The following is a 16,741-nucleotide window of genomic DNA, read 5'->3' as shown; positions in this document are numbered from 1 at the left end:
ATGCGATGTTTGAAACAAAACTTTTATTTAATATAATTCGTCATTAATTACAAACTTAATATTCAGAACAACTATGTATAGGGAAGCCGTAAGGCAGTACTAATCTAGACCATAGGCTAACGAAATAAGGTACAATGTGGTAGGCAGGACAAACATACGTGGGTACATTTTAAACTCAAAATAGCGAAACGAGATATTAATTAAAAAAACTAGCTAAAAAAGCGATATAGGAAAAATGCAAGATTCTGCGCTACTTGAAAAGCCTAGAAAGCTCTTAATAGTCGGAAAAATGGAGGGGGGATCATAATAGGATTGATCTATGATTATGAGCTTACTCATAATCAAAAGAGTGAATAGGCATTTTCTAGGCAAGCAAAACGTGGCTATTCAGGACCGCTACATCACTTTCTAACAAGCAAGCAGGCGGTCAAATTAAACTAATTCGGAATAAAAATAAGTCTAAAATATTAAAATAACAACGGAGATAGATTTATATTTTTCAGTCTTTATAACGTGTGTTTAAACGCTTATAAATATAATCATAATATTTAAATTGTGTACAGGTTCCATTTTCAAATTCGTGTTTAATATGAATTCCGGTCTACCACACTGTCCAACCGATCTTTGACATTCCAAATATCGACTGCATATACATTAGTGTCGCATCTTATGGACAATATTAATTTTAGTTTAGTTTCATAGCTCTGGAAATAGTACTGTGACTTACTTTACTGAATGAAAGAAAGGGATGGAGAATAGTTTTATAACGCATCGTAGAAATATTAAAGTCACATCCCTAATCCCTAACGGATTCACACGTTACCTTTCTCTCTCGTGTGAGTTGTAACATGGTATAAGAAAACCAGGTATGCTCAATCCTATGACAACCCGCCATTGCTAGCTCTTTGATGACGTAAGTGTTACCACTGTGTTACCATTGAATTGATATCTCCAACATTCCAAGGACGTAACTTTTATTATTGAAATTTAATTGAACTACTGACTAATGTATCTAATTATTATCACTTGTCACATATATAAAAACCATGAAACTGTAAGTAAATCTTTTACTAAAAGTTCAAAATTTCCTTGCAAAGTAAATATAAAAACATTGGTCGTGGGTAATTTATTTTTTACTAAATGGCAACACAGGGTGGGATAACGTCAGCTGGGCTAACCTTGAAATGTTAGCTGTCACTTTTGAGCATACCTGGTTTTCTTATACCATGGGTTGTAAGACCAATGAACGACCTCAATAACCCTCTCGGTTTACTATTGAGCCGCCAAGGACACGTCAGGCTTCATGTAACGACTACATAACAGCCGAGAACAACTGCTTAGCCCTCCGAAGCACGAGCAATCTGTTCATTAGCCTGCAATGTCCTAACCAGTGATTATTGTAATATCCCCGCCCATCGTGAGACCAGGGCACAACCACTCGTCCTAAGATGGATACGATGAACGCCATGGATATTTTCAGCGACACATGGTGCAAAAAAAAATTCCAACTAAACTAAAATTCAAATCAGTCCGCCAGAATAACCGTTGTCGCACTATTTACAATTTATGCGTCAAAAAATAAGTGCTTTGGGGTGTAATTCACAAAATGACATTCTTTTGTATACCCAATAGGCAGACGGTGGAATTTCGCACACCGGAAGTAAATATCTTTACCGTGAACGCAAAAATATTCTAGAATCTTTTGTCTTTTTGGAATTATATTGACTTCCGGGATCACACAAGACCGCAGATTTTTTTAAATGTTATACCGAGGACTACACTCCCTAGACTATGGTCTTACAAACTTTGAATTCGTTTTTTCTCGAACCTGTTTTTTGTGTTAACACAGTTTTGGAATTCATACGCTATACAGGGTGTTAGTGACATCGTAACGAATACGGAGGGGGATGATTTAGCTCATTTTACTCTGAGTTAATATCAAGTGGAATTTTCCTTCGCAAAATTCATGACATTTGTGAGTTTTTTATTTTTTTATTTTCAATTCTTTACTTTTGCGATGGAAAACATATGTTGATATTAACTCAGAATGAGCTGAGTCACCCCCCTTAGTTTTCGTTACACTTTGTACGGTCACGAGTACTAATATATATACACTTTGATACTATGTCACATTAACTTTTTTGACAAATTAAACCGTAAGTCTCATTAAATGTCAAATATGATAGTGCGACTGGGTTCTAAAGTGGGTACATGATATTGCTCATGACTGTATATTATAACAGCGATGTCGACGATGTTCTCTGTACAATGAGATCTAATCACAAACATTTCAGTTTAAACTATGCTAATATTACATGTTAAATATAATGTATAACTAGTCATGAAAAATATATATTTTTGCCACTTTAAGGGTGAAATTAAAAGTTTGATTCGCTCTGCTGTCCCGAAAACGTCTAAATGTACACAGACTATGATACCGCGCTGTATCGCGTCCGGATTTCTGTGTAACCCATTCACACATAAATCCATACAAATTCGAATACAACAAAAATGTATGTATGTTAATGTGTGTGTCTCTGTGATCAATGATCTTTAATCTTGGACGTTTGTAATCACATGAAACTTTGGCACAGCTAAATATTTATTTATGTATGCTCCGTACCCGCTCCGGAGAGGTCTGTGCCCAGCAGTAGGACGTATGTGGGTTGTTTGTGTTATATATTAGCGCCATATCCTTTTATCGGGTTAAAATGAAAAACCAGACTTAAATTTCACCCCTCTAAATAAACAGCTATATATACAATCTACTTGTCTTTTTCAAAATATTGAACACTATTATGGTGTCAGTCAATGTTAGATTAATTAGTTTAAGAATTTAGACGTGAAATAATAAATTGTTTAAACATATCCCAAAAGCCTCTTCAAGTAGACTAGATTTCACGAAGTGTTAATTTGCGACCATTGCAGGCGGCTATACGACCACCTATCACGTTGGTCTAACAGAAAGCTCGGGGAAGCTTCGTTCATTTTGCGATGGATGTACCTCTGACTACCCCAATGGGCACATAGTCGTCAGCTTGTGTTATATTAATTTAATACTAATGACAATGGTGCAATATATAAAACTGGTAATAAACATAATAATACTAGACTAATTATTTATATTACTAGACCAATATAAATAATTAGTCTAGTTTTACTATTATACACTAGACTAGATAAAATGGAGATTTCACTGACACCAAAATAAGTGTTATTCTGCTGAAGGTACGTAAAATACGCATAAATATAGTATTACATAAGTCCTTGCAAATTATATCCTCGCTAAAACTCCCAATTTGAACCACTTAAAATACTTTACAAATATGAATTTAAACGAGCGGCTCGCTATGATGGCCGCTTTGACGTTTCAAAGTACAGCAATTCGCACCGTTACTATAATTATAAATTAATACGAAACTTCATGAACACAATAAAGGACAGCAATTTGCGCCTTTAACGTAATTATTAATTAATACGCAACTTGCTGAGCAAAACAAACGTCAAAACAGCTATCATATCGTGCCGCTAGTTTAGGTTTCTATTAACACGAAATTACATTACTTTTAATTATAATTTTCCTTTTTCAAATCTCACTTGAACCCAAGAAATATCCCAATTTCAATTTCACAAATGTAAGATTGAATCATAAAAATATATATATAATTTTTAAACTACTCTTTGAATCGGGAAAGATTAATAAGTATTTTGATATATATCAATTTCAACATATTATTTGGAAGGAATCGAAGTAATAGTACTACAAAGTTTTCAAGGAATTATTTGTTGTGTCAAGTAGATTTTAACTTAAGGAAATATAAATGACACGACCCATTACACTGGACAATCTATTTAGGCACTAATGAAAATACATCGACCAACAATTTATTTATAGAAAAATATTGACCAATCATAAGATCGTATTATAGCATCGATATCGTAATTATCATCAATCTCACAGGGGCTCTAAAAAGACCATATTGAATGAAGCAATTTATCTTAAAAAGCAACATTACTATTTGACATTAGATGAAATTATTACAACACAATGTTGATTTTTATATTAATTGCGTCAATGTAGCTTTAGACCTCCAGATTATAATCAAAACACAAATATTCTAGCCATCTCTCTTTAAAGTACTTAAATAGGCTGAAACAACGAACTGTCAAAAGTTGCAACAAAAATCCGCCTGATATTACGTCACTGGCGCTACCATCGCTATTTTAACGTCATCTGTGCTTTCGGTATGTTTTATTTAAAACTAAACTTTATTTTTTGACTAATATTATTGCAATTGCAAAGTTGGCCGATGTTTAAAATGCAACACACTCGAATAAATCTCCTTAACAATTTCACGCTAGTAAACGGTGCCTCATTTCTTGCGAATTTGTCTTTAGAGGTCACAGCTCATAAAAGCCACCCAGCACAAGCCTGTTGCACGGCGTCCACTTGTTCTCGACAGTTTCAGCTCCATGAGTTGTCACCAATAAACTTCGCACGATAACCAGTGGACGGTGTTTATGAATATCCATTAAACGCAAGATAAGCATGCGAGCAGGGAGTTGTCCACCCGCCGTCCGCGCGTGGAGACACAACCGAGGCGATCCGGTGACTCAACGGGGTTGATGTGAACCCCACAAGCCCCCATACAAGTCCATATAGAGTGCCCTTAGAGTCACAACCACGTAAGCGCTTTTTTCAAACACATTCGAATGTGATTTCTGTTAACAAAACTGCGCAATATACAAGCTAGTTTCAATCCAGGTCAAAAATTTCTGGTCTCAATTTTTACCCGGAATAAGGTTCATCACTAATATAAGACGCTCCACGCTCTTGTCGGTGTATCACTTTCCATGCTAGTTTTTAAAATGAGATTAATTGAAACAAATCAAGGTTTTATTGAAGAAAATTACTTCCGACTGTGATTTTTCAAAAAGTCGCTTACGTGGTTTTGACTCATGAGGCGAGGCGGAGTGGGTGGGTGGGAGTGGGTGGCTCTAGTGTGCTGTGACCTTAAATCCTACTTTAATAACATTACCAAGTGTGACTACTACACTAGGACCACGCAATATGATATTTTATGATACATTGGCAAATAATGAGGATAAAACCTGCCTATTACTCCCATCAGGTGTCGCTACTGTTGAGTGTTCTTAAATATTGACAGTTCTCCATACTATTTGAGTTTATTTCAGTAATCAAACATATTGTATTGGTTATATTTTTACACTATAACCCTTTGCGCAGCTGCAAAATCATAGTGTTATATGAAAACTTAGATAAAGTTATCAAAACTGCCTTTTTTCCAACTGGCTGCTTTTCTTTTTTCTAACTCATCCTTCAGACAGGATACACTCCACGTTACTCCACATTTTATAGCAATTTATCACGAATTTTAGCTGGACAGTATGGAGAACTGTCAAAATTTAGGAACACAACAGTGCTGCCACCTACATTTGAGCTTCTAATTTTAAATTTAAACTGTTATACTGCGATGTGTAACCAGGTCCAGTTCGTATTAAACTGTTTATAATATGACATATTAGTACCGATTCGGGCAACCACCAACTGAATATTAACTTAATTTGACAGGACCAAAACTAGCTCTGTCTCTCTTGCACATATTGTAAGGACAATAGTTTATGAGCCATCAAACCAAAATAAGGTTAAGTTTGTTGTACGCTCGAATGGGCGCTGTTGACTATGTTACTTTGGGTACAGACAGAATTATGAATTATTAGATTGAATTGTGATCTTCCAAACGTAACTTGATTAGAACGACATATCTTTTTTTTTCTTGGTTTAAACTACAATCAGTCCTCAAGACTATTTATAAGCAGTTTCGTTGAGTGGATAAGTGACGTGTCAGGAGCTACAACCAGTGTCACAGCCTCCCACTTTCTACAACATGGCTTCTCTTCAGTCGTTTCACCACATTTACGAGGTCTATATAAGCTCTGATGTGAGGGGATTCGGATGATCGGCTAGTCGCTCTAGATGTTTCTTTTGGTAATTTTTGATCTCTTCAGCGGCGTTTTGGAATGTTAAGGTATTCGTACGCTGTATACCGTTAGTGCGAATAAGACAAAATACCACTCACTGATTAATTACGAAATCTAAGAAACTACAAATGGTAGGAGCCTGAAATTTTGCATGGGGGTTCCCTTTAGGACGTAGGTGCTCACTAAGAAAGGACTTTGCGAAATTCAACCCTCAAAGGGTTAACAAAACGGGTTGAAATTTGTATGAAACTTTTTAAAGTTAGAACCATGACGCGGACGAAGTTGCGAGCGGAAAGCTAGTTATGTAAATATGTACATCAGCTGACCACCAGTTAGATATGGGTGTGAAATTGATTAATATCTTCGACTGTTACTCACTCAATCGTGTTAAACGTTCACGCGTCAAAAACCAACTTTACATTCTCAGTTCTTACTTTATAATTGAAGATAACACGAAAAAATATCTCTGAAAAGCTCCGTGTGGGTACTTAGTTCATCTTGCGATGAATTTACCTCTGACTACCCCTTTGTGATATAGTCATGAACTTCTTATTATACAATTGTCAATTTATACAGAGTTACTTTACAAACCGCACCGTGTAAGTTGAACTGATTGTTTGGTTGGTAGATTGTTTTTATGTTATATAAATGTGATCAATATATGTAAACAACATAGAGGGATATTGCGACATATGTAAACAATATTACAATATATTGTAGCAATATGCATGTGGCTGTAATGACTATGTGTATTGAATACTTTAGATAATTAATATATAAATAACAATGACCTTGAATGCGTAGTGACAGATTAGGGTCTGAATCAAAGTGCGGTATGAGGGACGGGAGGGGTATAGCGCGTAACCATGACAACCAGACGCTACTTACGCGGACGACCACAATTGTTGTTCAACTTATACGCCGCGGTTGGCATAATCTTCTTTTTTAACGTAACTATTATTTACGTCGCATTCACTACTTGGCCGGGCAAATGGGTAGAAACAGCAACACCTTCAAACCTATATCTTCATCTGTACCCAAAACAAAAGTAGCCATATCATGTGTTCCGTAACTTCCGTAGCATATCGAATTCCTGTCCACCCTAGCAGTTGTTGAGCGCGATGTTGAGCCCGTGTTTCTCGATGTATTTCCTCCTCGCGTCCGCTATCATCTGAGCCTTCCGCTCCTGGAAGCTCAGCTGGCGTTCTTTCGCGCTCTTCGGGAACACACCCGTAGGTACGGGAGTTACGTACCTGCAAATATAAATACAAATATTTTAACACAAATAAAAAATCGAAAAAAAAATACTTAATTGAATTTCAATTTATTTTTTAAATTTGAATTCGAAATTTTTTGGGCTTTGAAGGGCACGTTAAAACATTATTCTCGGCTATTAGCCGTAAAACACCTCCTCCAAGCCGCAGTGGAGCAGCGTGGTGGAGTATGCTCCATACAATAAAGTATTTGTTATGTTAGAATTCATGGTACTCTCATCTAACTTGCAAGCAGACATGCAAATATTCCAATTGTCAAAAACAATTATGGAAGTTTAAATTAGGGAAGTCAAGGAATTGGCCTTTGATAGACTGGAATGGAAAATGCTACACCGACAAGAGCGTGGCTCTTAAATTGATGATGATGATGTAATTATTGGCCCCAATTCCTGCAGACACCTCCTAATTTTATTTTAAGTTATAGCTGTCATTGTCTTAACCGCCGAAAAGGAAAGACTGACGTGTGCTATCAACTTAATTCTGTCGGGTTAGTGGCCAATATAAAATTTTGGGAGGGCTTTTTAAATTTCTGAGTAAAATTGATGTGTGTTCTTACTTCGAACTTAAATGGTGTGTACTGGAATCAGTACATTATATAAGTAAAATCAAAATAAAATTAAATAATAGAATTCCGAATATTCCTTATCTGGACTGCCAACTGTGTTATACAACCCTAACGCAATGGATCCTTCGTTATCTGAACGAACATGTGTAACACGGTATAAGAAAACCAGGTACGCTCAAAACTGACAGCCAGCATTTCAAGGTTAGCCCAGCTGACGTCATCCAACCCTGTGTTGCCATTTCGTAAAAAAAAATTACCCACATCCAATGTTTTCAATTTACTTTGCACGGATTTTTTTCACGATTTACCTACATATTTAAATAATAGTAATTAAATACATTATTCAGTAATTCACTTCCGTTGCCATTTCGTAAAAAAAATACCCACATCCAATGTTTTCAATTTACTTTGCACGGAATTTTATCACTTTTAATAAAAAAATTACCTACATATTTAAATAATAGTAATTAAATTACATTAGTCACTAATTCACTTAATTTTCAATAATAAAATTTACGTCCTTGGAATGTTGGAGATACCAATTTATTAATAACACTTACGTCATCAATGGGTTAGCAATGGCGGCTTGTCATAGGATTGAGCATACCAGGGGGGTTAAAATGGCCACATTGAAGCAATTCATTTAAGAAAGCAATATTGCTATTTGACAGTTGTTTGCATTGCGCACTTACTTTTATATCAAAGTCAAATAGCAATTTTGCTTTCTTAGATGAATTGTGTTGATATGGCCAGTTTAACCCCCCTGGTCTTCTGGTGTGTATGGTCATACCTGGGCTGCGTGGCGGCGGGCGGGGGCGGCTGAGTCTCGGGCGTGTAGGGCGCCCGCCCCTCCAGCAGGTTGGTGATGGTCACGTCCACGCTGCGGGTCGACGCTGCAGCAATAAAACAAATCTTTATTTTAAGAAAGAAAAACGTTTATTATAAAAGGACACCATAGTAAAAGATAAAAAACAAAACACGGAATATATTTCTTTCTTTCTTTCAATATCACATACTTACAATCAAAACACGTAATAAAAAAAACTTACACAAAAGAGCACAAATAAATAGACAGTAACCATTAACATTTCACACGACAGCCATATAATAAATAATAAGAATCAATGAATGTATAAAAAGTTAAAATAAAGATATAAATATACCTATATGTACCACTGCTGGACACAGTCCTCCCCTCAATCAACCGGAGTTGGTATGGAGCATACTCCACCACACTGCTCCACTGCGCGTTGGTGGAGATAAATAAAAATACACTTCAAATTAATTAAAGTAAAGATAAAAGTGAGCGTATATGGGTTCCTATTGGCGAGCGAAATGAAAAAAAACTCATTATAATAAAAGAGAAAGAAAACTTAATACAGGGTGTAGTGACATCGTAACGAATACTCAGAGGGATAATTCAGCTCATTTTTCTGAGTTAATATCAAGTGGAATTTTCCATCGCAAAAGTATAGAATTTAAAATAATTTTATAAAACAAAAAAAAATTGCGACGGAAAACTCCACTTGATATGAACTCAGAATCATGGTCTGAATCATCCCCGTCAGTATTCGTTACGATGTCACTAACACCCTGTATAAAAAAACTTTTATATCCCTTGTTGCTATAATCAACAAACCTAGGCAAGGGGGGTTGCCTTATCTGACGCCAACAGTTCCATTTTTCTTTGAGGTTCGGACTCAATGTGCGAGGTCCAGCTGAGCGTGCCACTCACCCAAGTCCCGCACGATGTCGTTGATGGGCACGGCGGGCAGCACCTCCTTGACCTGCCGCGCCAGCCGCAGCAGGTCGGGCGCGGCCGCGCGACGCACGCCCAGCCCGCAGCGGTTCAGCTCTTCCCACTTGTACGACGTCAGCTCCACCTGGGGAAATACGTCAACAGATCATCAGAATATAGACTATTGTGTATATGTATATAAATCCCATGCATTTTTATCACTACCACATTCGATTGTCATAATCGTTTGTAACTTACCCCCCTGTAATTCCCCTTCTGTATGAACGTAACTCCGATAATGCAACTCTTGTTTGTAACCGTATTTCTAAAAATCGTCTTTTCAAGAAGTGGTCATTTCTAGAAAAGGTCATTTATAGAAAATATCATTTCTAGAAGTGGTCATTTCTAAAAGTGGTCATTTCTAGAAGGGGTCATTTTTAGAAATGATTATTTCTAGAAGTGGTTATTTCTAGAAGTCATTATTTCTAGAAGTGGTAATTCCAATTTTCAATTATAGACATTAAACGCTAAACTAATCACTAGAGCTCACTCACATGAAGCGCCTCTGCGATGGTTGAACGCAGCTTGTGCGTGAAGGCGGCGTCGTCGTCGTCATGTCGCTCGACGGCCGGCAGCAGCTGCACGCTGAACACCGTCACCGGGGTGCACAGGAACCACAGAGCGTCCGACCAAGGGAACTTGTCCCGGGCGTCAGTCGGACGGTGCACTGTTACGTTCGTGAATAGACGCTCCACGGCTGGGAAAAAAATACAAAAAATGTCTTTGGAATTTGTATGAAAGAAAACGCAATTACGTCATATAAAACGTGATAAAATATCGAACTCATTGTTCATTATTCTTTTCCTGGGTTAAAATTCCAAAAAAAGTAAAAAATACTGAATAATGCGTATAGAACGGTAAGTAGATAAATATACGGTAGGTAAATATTTTTGTTTCAATATTGACTTGACATTTTTATAATTTGTAAGTATGTATAATCTGCTAGATGTGTTCGAACACAATATTGTTATTGTTTCCGAAATAAATGAATGAAAGTCTCCGCTCCGCGCCGATTCAAATTGGGCGTCGACGTCACACCCTCTGGGTTTTTTTTAGTCCTGAATTACCCAATCGTAATCGATAAGGGAAGACATGTCTTCTTTGTTTTGGAGCTGGACAAAAGTCCAGCAGTATTATTCGCAATGTACATTATTTAAGTTCGTCCACCGTTCGGCTACCGTGGCGTTGCAGTGCGTCCGGGATGTTCGCGGGGATGACTTCTACGCTATTATGAGAAAACGGTGCGCCTCCCTTCTTTTTCGGCTTCGCGCTAGCACCAACAGCCTTCTGTATGTGTTTGCAGGCCGGTGTGACTCACCGATGCTGCGTCATTGGGTGCAGCTACACATACGGAGGTGAAGTTATTTAATTGTATTTTATTTTATAATTTATCTAATTTTGATTTGATTTGTCTTTTTTTTATTGCCACTAACATAGTATGTATATAAGTTTGTACTGTTACTAACAAATATGGACACATGGTCTGAAATAAAATTATTGAATTGAATTAATGGGTATAATTGTACCAGATTTGCATCTTCTAGCATACATAATAAATTGGTGTACTAAGCATGTTTGCTAGTGACCTTGTAACTTCGTAATAAGGTAGTTTCTAGTGCGTGACTTAATTTGACTATTCATGATTTTTCAGGTCAAGTGTATTGTGTCGACTCCACAGTTTTTCGCACTAAATTGTGTTATTCGGCGTATTCGTAACTCAAAATTGTCTCTTTTTATGTTAAAAGTTAAAAACAAAGTTACTTCATTTCTCACTCATTAATTCATCAGTCAGTGGCATAATAGATCAACAGAAATTTTCAGCAATTTTAGAGTGTAAAAATTTTCCGTGGAGTCGACGATTAGACGGGACAGCTTTTAAAATAACATTAACAAACTTAATACTAATTTACTAGTTACTTACTAGGCCCCGATACTTGCAGAAATATAAAAGGAAAGGGATGCTTGACAACTTTTAATTTTAAAATGAATGAATAGCCCGGGCGAATAACAATGCGAGATGCCTATCTAATTCGCCCGAGTTTAATTTGTGCTGTCAACTTAATTCTGCTGGATTATTGGCCAATATAAAATTTCGGAAGGGTTATTTTTAATTTCTGCCTAAAATTAACGTGTGTTCCATAAATTTTATGCCTGTCGATTACCCGTCCCTTTCCTTTTCGCCAGATAAGAAGATGGTGTGTACAGGAATCTGGTTGTTAACCGGTTCCCTAAGATAGAGGCACTTGCCTAGTTTGAGGGACCCCTGTTCAACTCTTAATATATATATGTAGAGCACATAATTATTAGTTTGTAAGGGATATTCTGTATAATATGTATTTTCGTGCAATAAATAAAGCATTATAATTATTATTGGTCGACGTCGCGGAATAAGTATGTAAATCGACTCACTAATAGCAACAGGTTGCACTCTGTTCCCAATCGGGAAGGGCCAGTCGGTGAACTTGAGCAACCCCCGGCCGTTGGTAGGACCACCCTCTGGTTGCAGAAGGACTGGCTTGCTAGGGCAGTCCGCGAAATGCTGCCTGCAATCATAGTAAATGGTTAGCTTCGATTGTATAATAAAAAGTTATTACCATAGCTTAATATACAACTAAACATACCTCTTGCTAACCTTTATATGAGTCATTGTTACTCATCCGTTTACCCGTTTTTCGCGGGGTTCGCATACCTAACCTGAAGATGTCAGTCTGACCTTCCAACCCGCGAAGGGCAAACCAGCCCAATACAGATTAGGCGACATACCTCCGCATTTCTCGCGAATTTGGAAACTCGACATTTTTTCGCACTTTAGATGCGTTTTCGTACGAATTCCATTCGTACGGTCACGAGTACTAATATGTATACACTTTGATACCACATTAACTTTTTTGACAAATAAAACCGTAAGTCTTATTAAATGTCAAATATGATAGTGCGACAGGGTTCTAAAGTGGGTACATGATATTGCCCATGACTGTACACGTACCTTCATACGTACGTTTTCGTACACGTATGCTACATTTATGATTGAAAACTATCATACGTATAACGATGAGTGAAGTGAATACGCTCGCATGTTTATTCGCTCCAGCGACCGCATAACTTACTTCCTGACAAACTGCGCTGCGTTCCTTATGCCCAGCGTAGATGCAAAAAATGGAGGCACTTTCCATTTTCTTAGCTGTGGACAAAACATACATCTTTAATCGGTAAAAGCAGACAATGGCCCCGATTCCTGGAGACACCGTCTAATTTTATTTTAAGTTATATCTGTCATTTTCATATCCGTCGAAAAGGAAAGGGACGGATGATTCACAGCTCTTAATTTTAGGAAGAATGATTAAATGAACGTGTCGGGTTATTGACTGATGTAAAATTTTTAGACGGTTGGTTTAGATTTGTGCTTAAAATTGACGTGTGTTCCATAAATTTTATGCTTGTCGATTACCCGTCCCTTTCCTTTTCGGCGGATAAGAAAATGACAGATATAACTTAAAATAAAATTAGATGGTATTTACAAGAATTAGCACCAATGGGCCGGTTAATTTGGTAGGACTAAAACTAGCTCTCTCTCTTTCTTGCACTTATTGTAAGTGAAGGACGGCAGTAGTATAAGAGCTGTCAAACTAAAATAAGGTGTAATTTTGTGTCCGCCCGAATTGGAAGCATTTAATACATTCACACAATACATTCAATACAATACAATACATTTCACATAGTATAGGGTAGACCGGCCCTTTTTACTGGCTTTTACTTTCTTTAATATTTTGATTTATGTTTTCTGTCTACTCCTATCGAACGTCAGCGTCTTAGGGCATACAACACAATCAACCACACTAATCCCTACTAATATTATAAACGCGTAAGTAGCTGTCTGTCTGACGCTTTCACGCCAAAACAACTAAATCGATTTTGGTGTGGTGCAGAGATAAATTAGACTTTGGGAAAGAATATAGGATAAATTTTATACACATTAATTACTGGTGGAATAAATATGCCGCATGTCGAAATCCAGGCGGACTATAAGCTATTATTACTAATATACTTTATACATTTTTAAAGACAATACCACTACCCAATTTATAAATAAATTATTTTAGATATAGATAGAGGTGGCTCACCACCTATCACGTTGGTCTAACAGAAAGCTCCCCGTGGCGTGGGTATTTATTTAGTTCGTCGTGCAATGGATGTACCTCTCACTACCCCAATTGGGACAGAGTCGAGAGCTTGTCATGTTAAGTCAATCAGTTTACGAGAGACGTATTTGTCATTTTACCTCTTTCGCCGCTTATCGTTATCGGCCCACTTCAGACAGCTCAAAACCCCTGTTGAATGTAAGGCTGTGCCGAGGTCTTTCTTGCAGCTTCTTTTCCCCGGCTATACAGGTTGTGAGAAGCTGCAGTAGTTTTAGGCGGATGAGACGTTCGTTATGTAAAAATTGACGATTCAAAGTGTAACTATGTTACCTACTGAATAAAGATATTTTTGAATTTGCTACTCACACTGATGGTACCGAGCACATGCGAGGCAGCTAACGAGTCGAGACACGACACGTAGTTGCCCACCATCACACTGCAGCGCGGGTCACGCGTGCCTTTCGTCTTCACATACACTCCTGAAACAATTGCCAAGCCTTTATTTACTTGGTAAGGCATTAAGACCGCCAGACTGAAGTGGGACTGGGCTGGCCGTGTGTGTCGCAATGGGCGAGGATCAGATGGCGCGATGACCTTGACTGTTATCAGACGGACTGGGCTGGACCGAGCTGGCACGGCAAAGGCATGGAGCAGGCCTGCACCCAGCAGTAGGATCAAATGGGTTAGAGATAAAAAGAGGCTTAAAATAGATACATGATATGGCAAAAGATTGCCAGTCCATCATCCAACTATTCGCACATTTAGTAGAGAACACAATTTTTATACTTCCATCCTTTTCTGTCATTCAAAACCTGTCATTTTCTAGAGAGAGATAAACAATAAAGAGCCTTATCAATTCCGTCGCGTGGAGTCGCTTTATCTCGCTCTAGCAAATGACTGTTCTGAGTGACAGAAAAGGATAGAAACAGAAAGTGTGTCAACCCTTAAATTACTTTTATTTCTTTGTTTTTTCTTTAGAGTAGACAGGGGAACCAACAGCAAAGCTGAAATATGGAAAATAGGGCTTTCACCACTACTGTAATGTCTCTCTCTCTCCCCTTCAACGTTGCTGTGCCCTACAGGATCCATGTTTTAGTTCCTATGCTTATGTAACACTCCATTGTACTACATGGAATGCAATAAATAGTTGAGAATTGAATCAAATTTAAAATGTTGTGGCCTGTAATGAAAACATGTTTTTATGTATATTTTTTTTTGTACTTTTATTAAATGATTAGTAACATTGATAATTAACTATTTTGTTACATGTATGTATAATTATTATAACGAGCAGTATCATTATTTTAATTCTTCGTAACAAATATAAAGTACAGAGTGCAATTGTTATTCATAATGATTATATTAACATAGATAAGAAATATCAAATTACATAATTTTTATTCTAGATTTTCATAACACAAGTACAATATTAAAAATTGTTTGTTGGCTTTTTATTTAATATCCATTTTACACACTATTTGAGCCACGCTAGAGAAACTAGTGATTCGTTGATTAATGGTTCAGTCTGTTTATCACTGGTTTAATATTACTGGTTTTTTATCTATTATCTATTTTAAATACACTATTTGAACCGCTCTGGTGAAACTCTTGTAGTTCAACCTACTCATTCAATATCAACTAAGGGACATATGTTGATAAATATAAAGCACTACTGATAGGCTATTGGCATATTGCTCATGAAGTCACAACGATAACATGCCTGTAATATTTTCCTTTTACTTGACTCTCTATATAACAAAATAGTTCTTGTGTAGGAAACAACATCTTAAAAAATATATGATATTTTTCATATACTTTGTGCTCCAAAACATTTTGGTCTAATTAGGTCTTCGTAAGAGATACTCGTAAATATTTAATGTCTAGTACTTTACATAGCCTCCAGATTACAGACACAATAAAATTGAAAAAAACATTGGCGTGTTGAGAATAAGTTACACGGAAAACGGAAGTAGGCCAGAATATGTCTTACCAAAAGTCCAGCAGGCAAGAGTGGAGAGCATTTGCCTGACAGCCGACTTGTTCGGGAGGATGATGGAGGCGACCCATAGCACAAGGGCGAGCAGAGTCCGCACCACCAGCAGCAATAAACCGAACGGTAAGTATGCCAAGAACTGATACACGTTGTCGCCGCAAAATCTGCAAAATAACCACAATGTGATTTAGAGGACACACTTGCCCCAGTCACGAGCTAACCTCCACAAAAAACTACACTAAACACGGTTCGCTACAAACTTTCTCTTGAAAAACTACAAACCCAGAAACTGTCTACAAACACGTAGAAGACACATAATCGCCAAAATTTACCTGTCGTCGTTTATTAATTTGTCAACTGTGAGAGCCATTGTCCATATAACGGCTAGAAATGATGAAAATCACTCGTTTATGCGAATAAGCGTGTAAATTAATAAAAATTTCGAATTTTCTTCACAAAATCGTGATGTGTAGAATAATATATTCCATAGACTAACACTTTTTCGTTTTTTTTTTCGTCCAGAACTGTCAAAACGTCAAAAGAACTTTACCGGTTTTTGTACAGCCCGGTACAGCCCTATATGTTTTATGCAGTGTTGCTACAATCAAAAATTGGTAAGTCTCTCGTTCAATGTTCAATGACGACGAACTCGTACCTTTTCAGGCTTTTTGGCGGGAGACGGGAACGGGACAGTTGCTTTCTTCATTGAATAATCTAAATAATTAATACGAAGTGGTGTTTTGTGGTTAATGATCGCATTAAGTTAGTCGGAAGACATTCGCGAGTGTAATTATATTGGAGTATTCAATAAACAAAGTGTATCTGCCTATTTTCGCTTCGTGTCAGGAAGCCGCTTCATAACTCAAAAGTTTATGCGGACTTTTGAGTTAATTCGTTTGGGGTTCGGAGTAGGAGTCTACTCCGTGGGTGGGGGCTTAGGTTTCATCATCATCACCTTTCATCATTTCA

General features: G+C 37.2%; 1 protein-coding gene across 1 annotated transcript; it reads right to left on the bottom strand.

Annotated features, from left to right (window-relative positions):
- Nucleotides 1-8: 8 nt before the first annotated feature.
- On the bottom strand, nucleotides 9-16,268 carry LOC126372774 (lipid droplet-regulating VLDL assembly factor AUP1-like). The gene is made up of 9 exons (XM_050018657.1): nucleotides 16,105-16,268; nucleotides 15,770-15,936; nucleotides 14,146-14,258; nucleotides 12,748-12,821; nucleotides 12,050-12,183; nucleotides 10,135-10,337; nucleotides 9,578-9,725; nucleotides 8,633-8,735; nucleotides 9-7,256 (listed from the first exon to the last, which is right to left on the bottom strand). The coding sequence occupies exons 1-9, from the start codon at nucleotides 16,140-16,142 to the stop codon at nucleotides 7,106-7,108; spliced, it is 1,131 nt and encodes a 376-aa protein (XP_049874614.1). The 5' UTR covers nucleotides 16,143-16,268; the 3' UTR covers nucleotides 9-7,105.
- Between the last annotated feature and the right edge of the window lie 473 nt (nucleotides 16,269-16,741).

Source organism: Pectinophora gossypiella, chromosome 14, assembly GCF_024362695.1.
Source record: "Pectinophora gossypiella chromosome 14, ilPecGoss1.1, whole genome shotgun sequence".
NCBI classification, from domain to species: domain Eukaryota; kingdom Metazoa; phylum Arthropoda; class Insecta; order Lepidoptera; family Gelechiidae; genus Pectinophora; species Pectinophora gossypiella.
The sequence above is the reverse complement of the archived record's forward strand: the minus strand, read 5'-3'. Positions and strand labels throughout refer to the sequence as shown.

Excerpts from the sequence above, each read along its gene's own strand:
- LOC126372774 (XM_050018657.1), bottom strand. The coding sequence starts at position 16,142 with ATGGCTCTCACAGTTGACAAATTAATAAACGACGACAG. Across the intron at positions 12,822-14,145 it reads ATGTGCTCGGTACCATCAGT|CTAAGAAAATGGAAAGTGCC; the intron begins GTGAGTAGCAAA and ends TTTTGTCCACAG. Across the intron at positions 7,257-8,632 it reads CCCGCCGCCACGCAGCCCAG|GTACGTAACTCCCGTACCTA; the intron begins GTATGACCATAC and ends TTATATTTGCAG.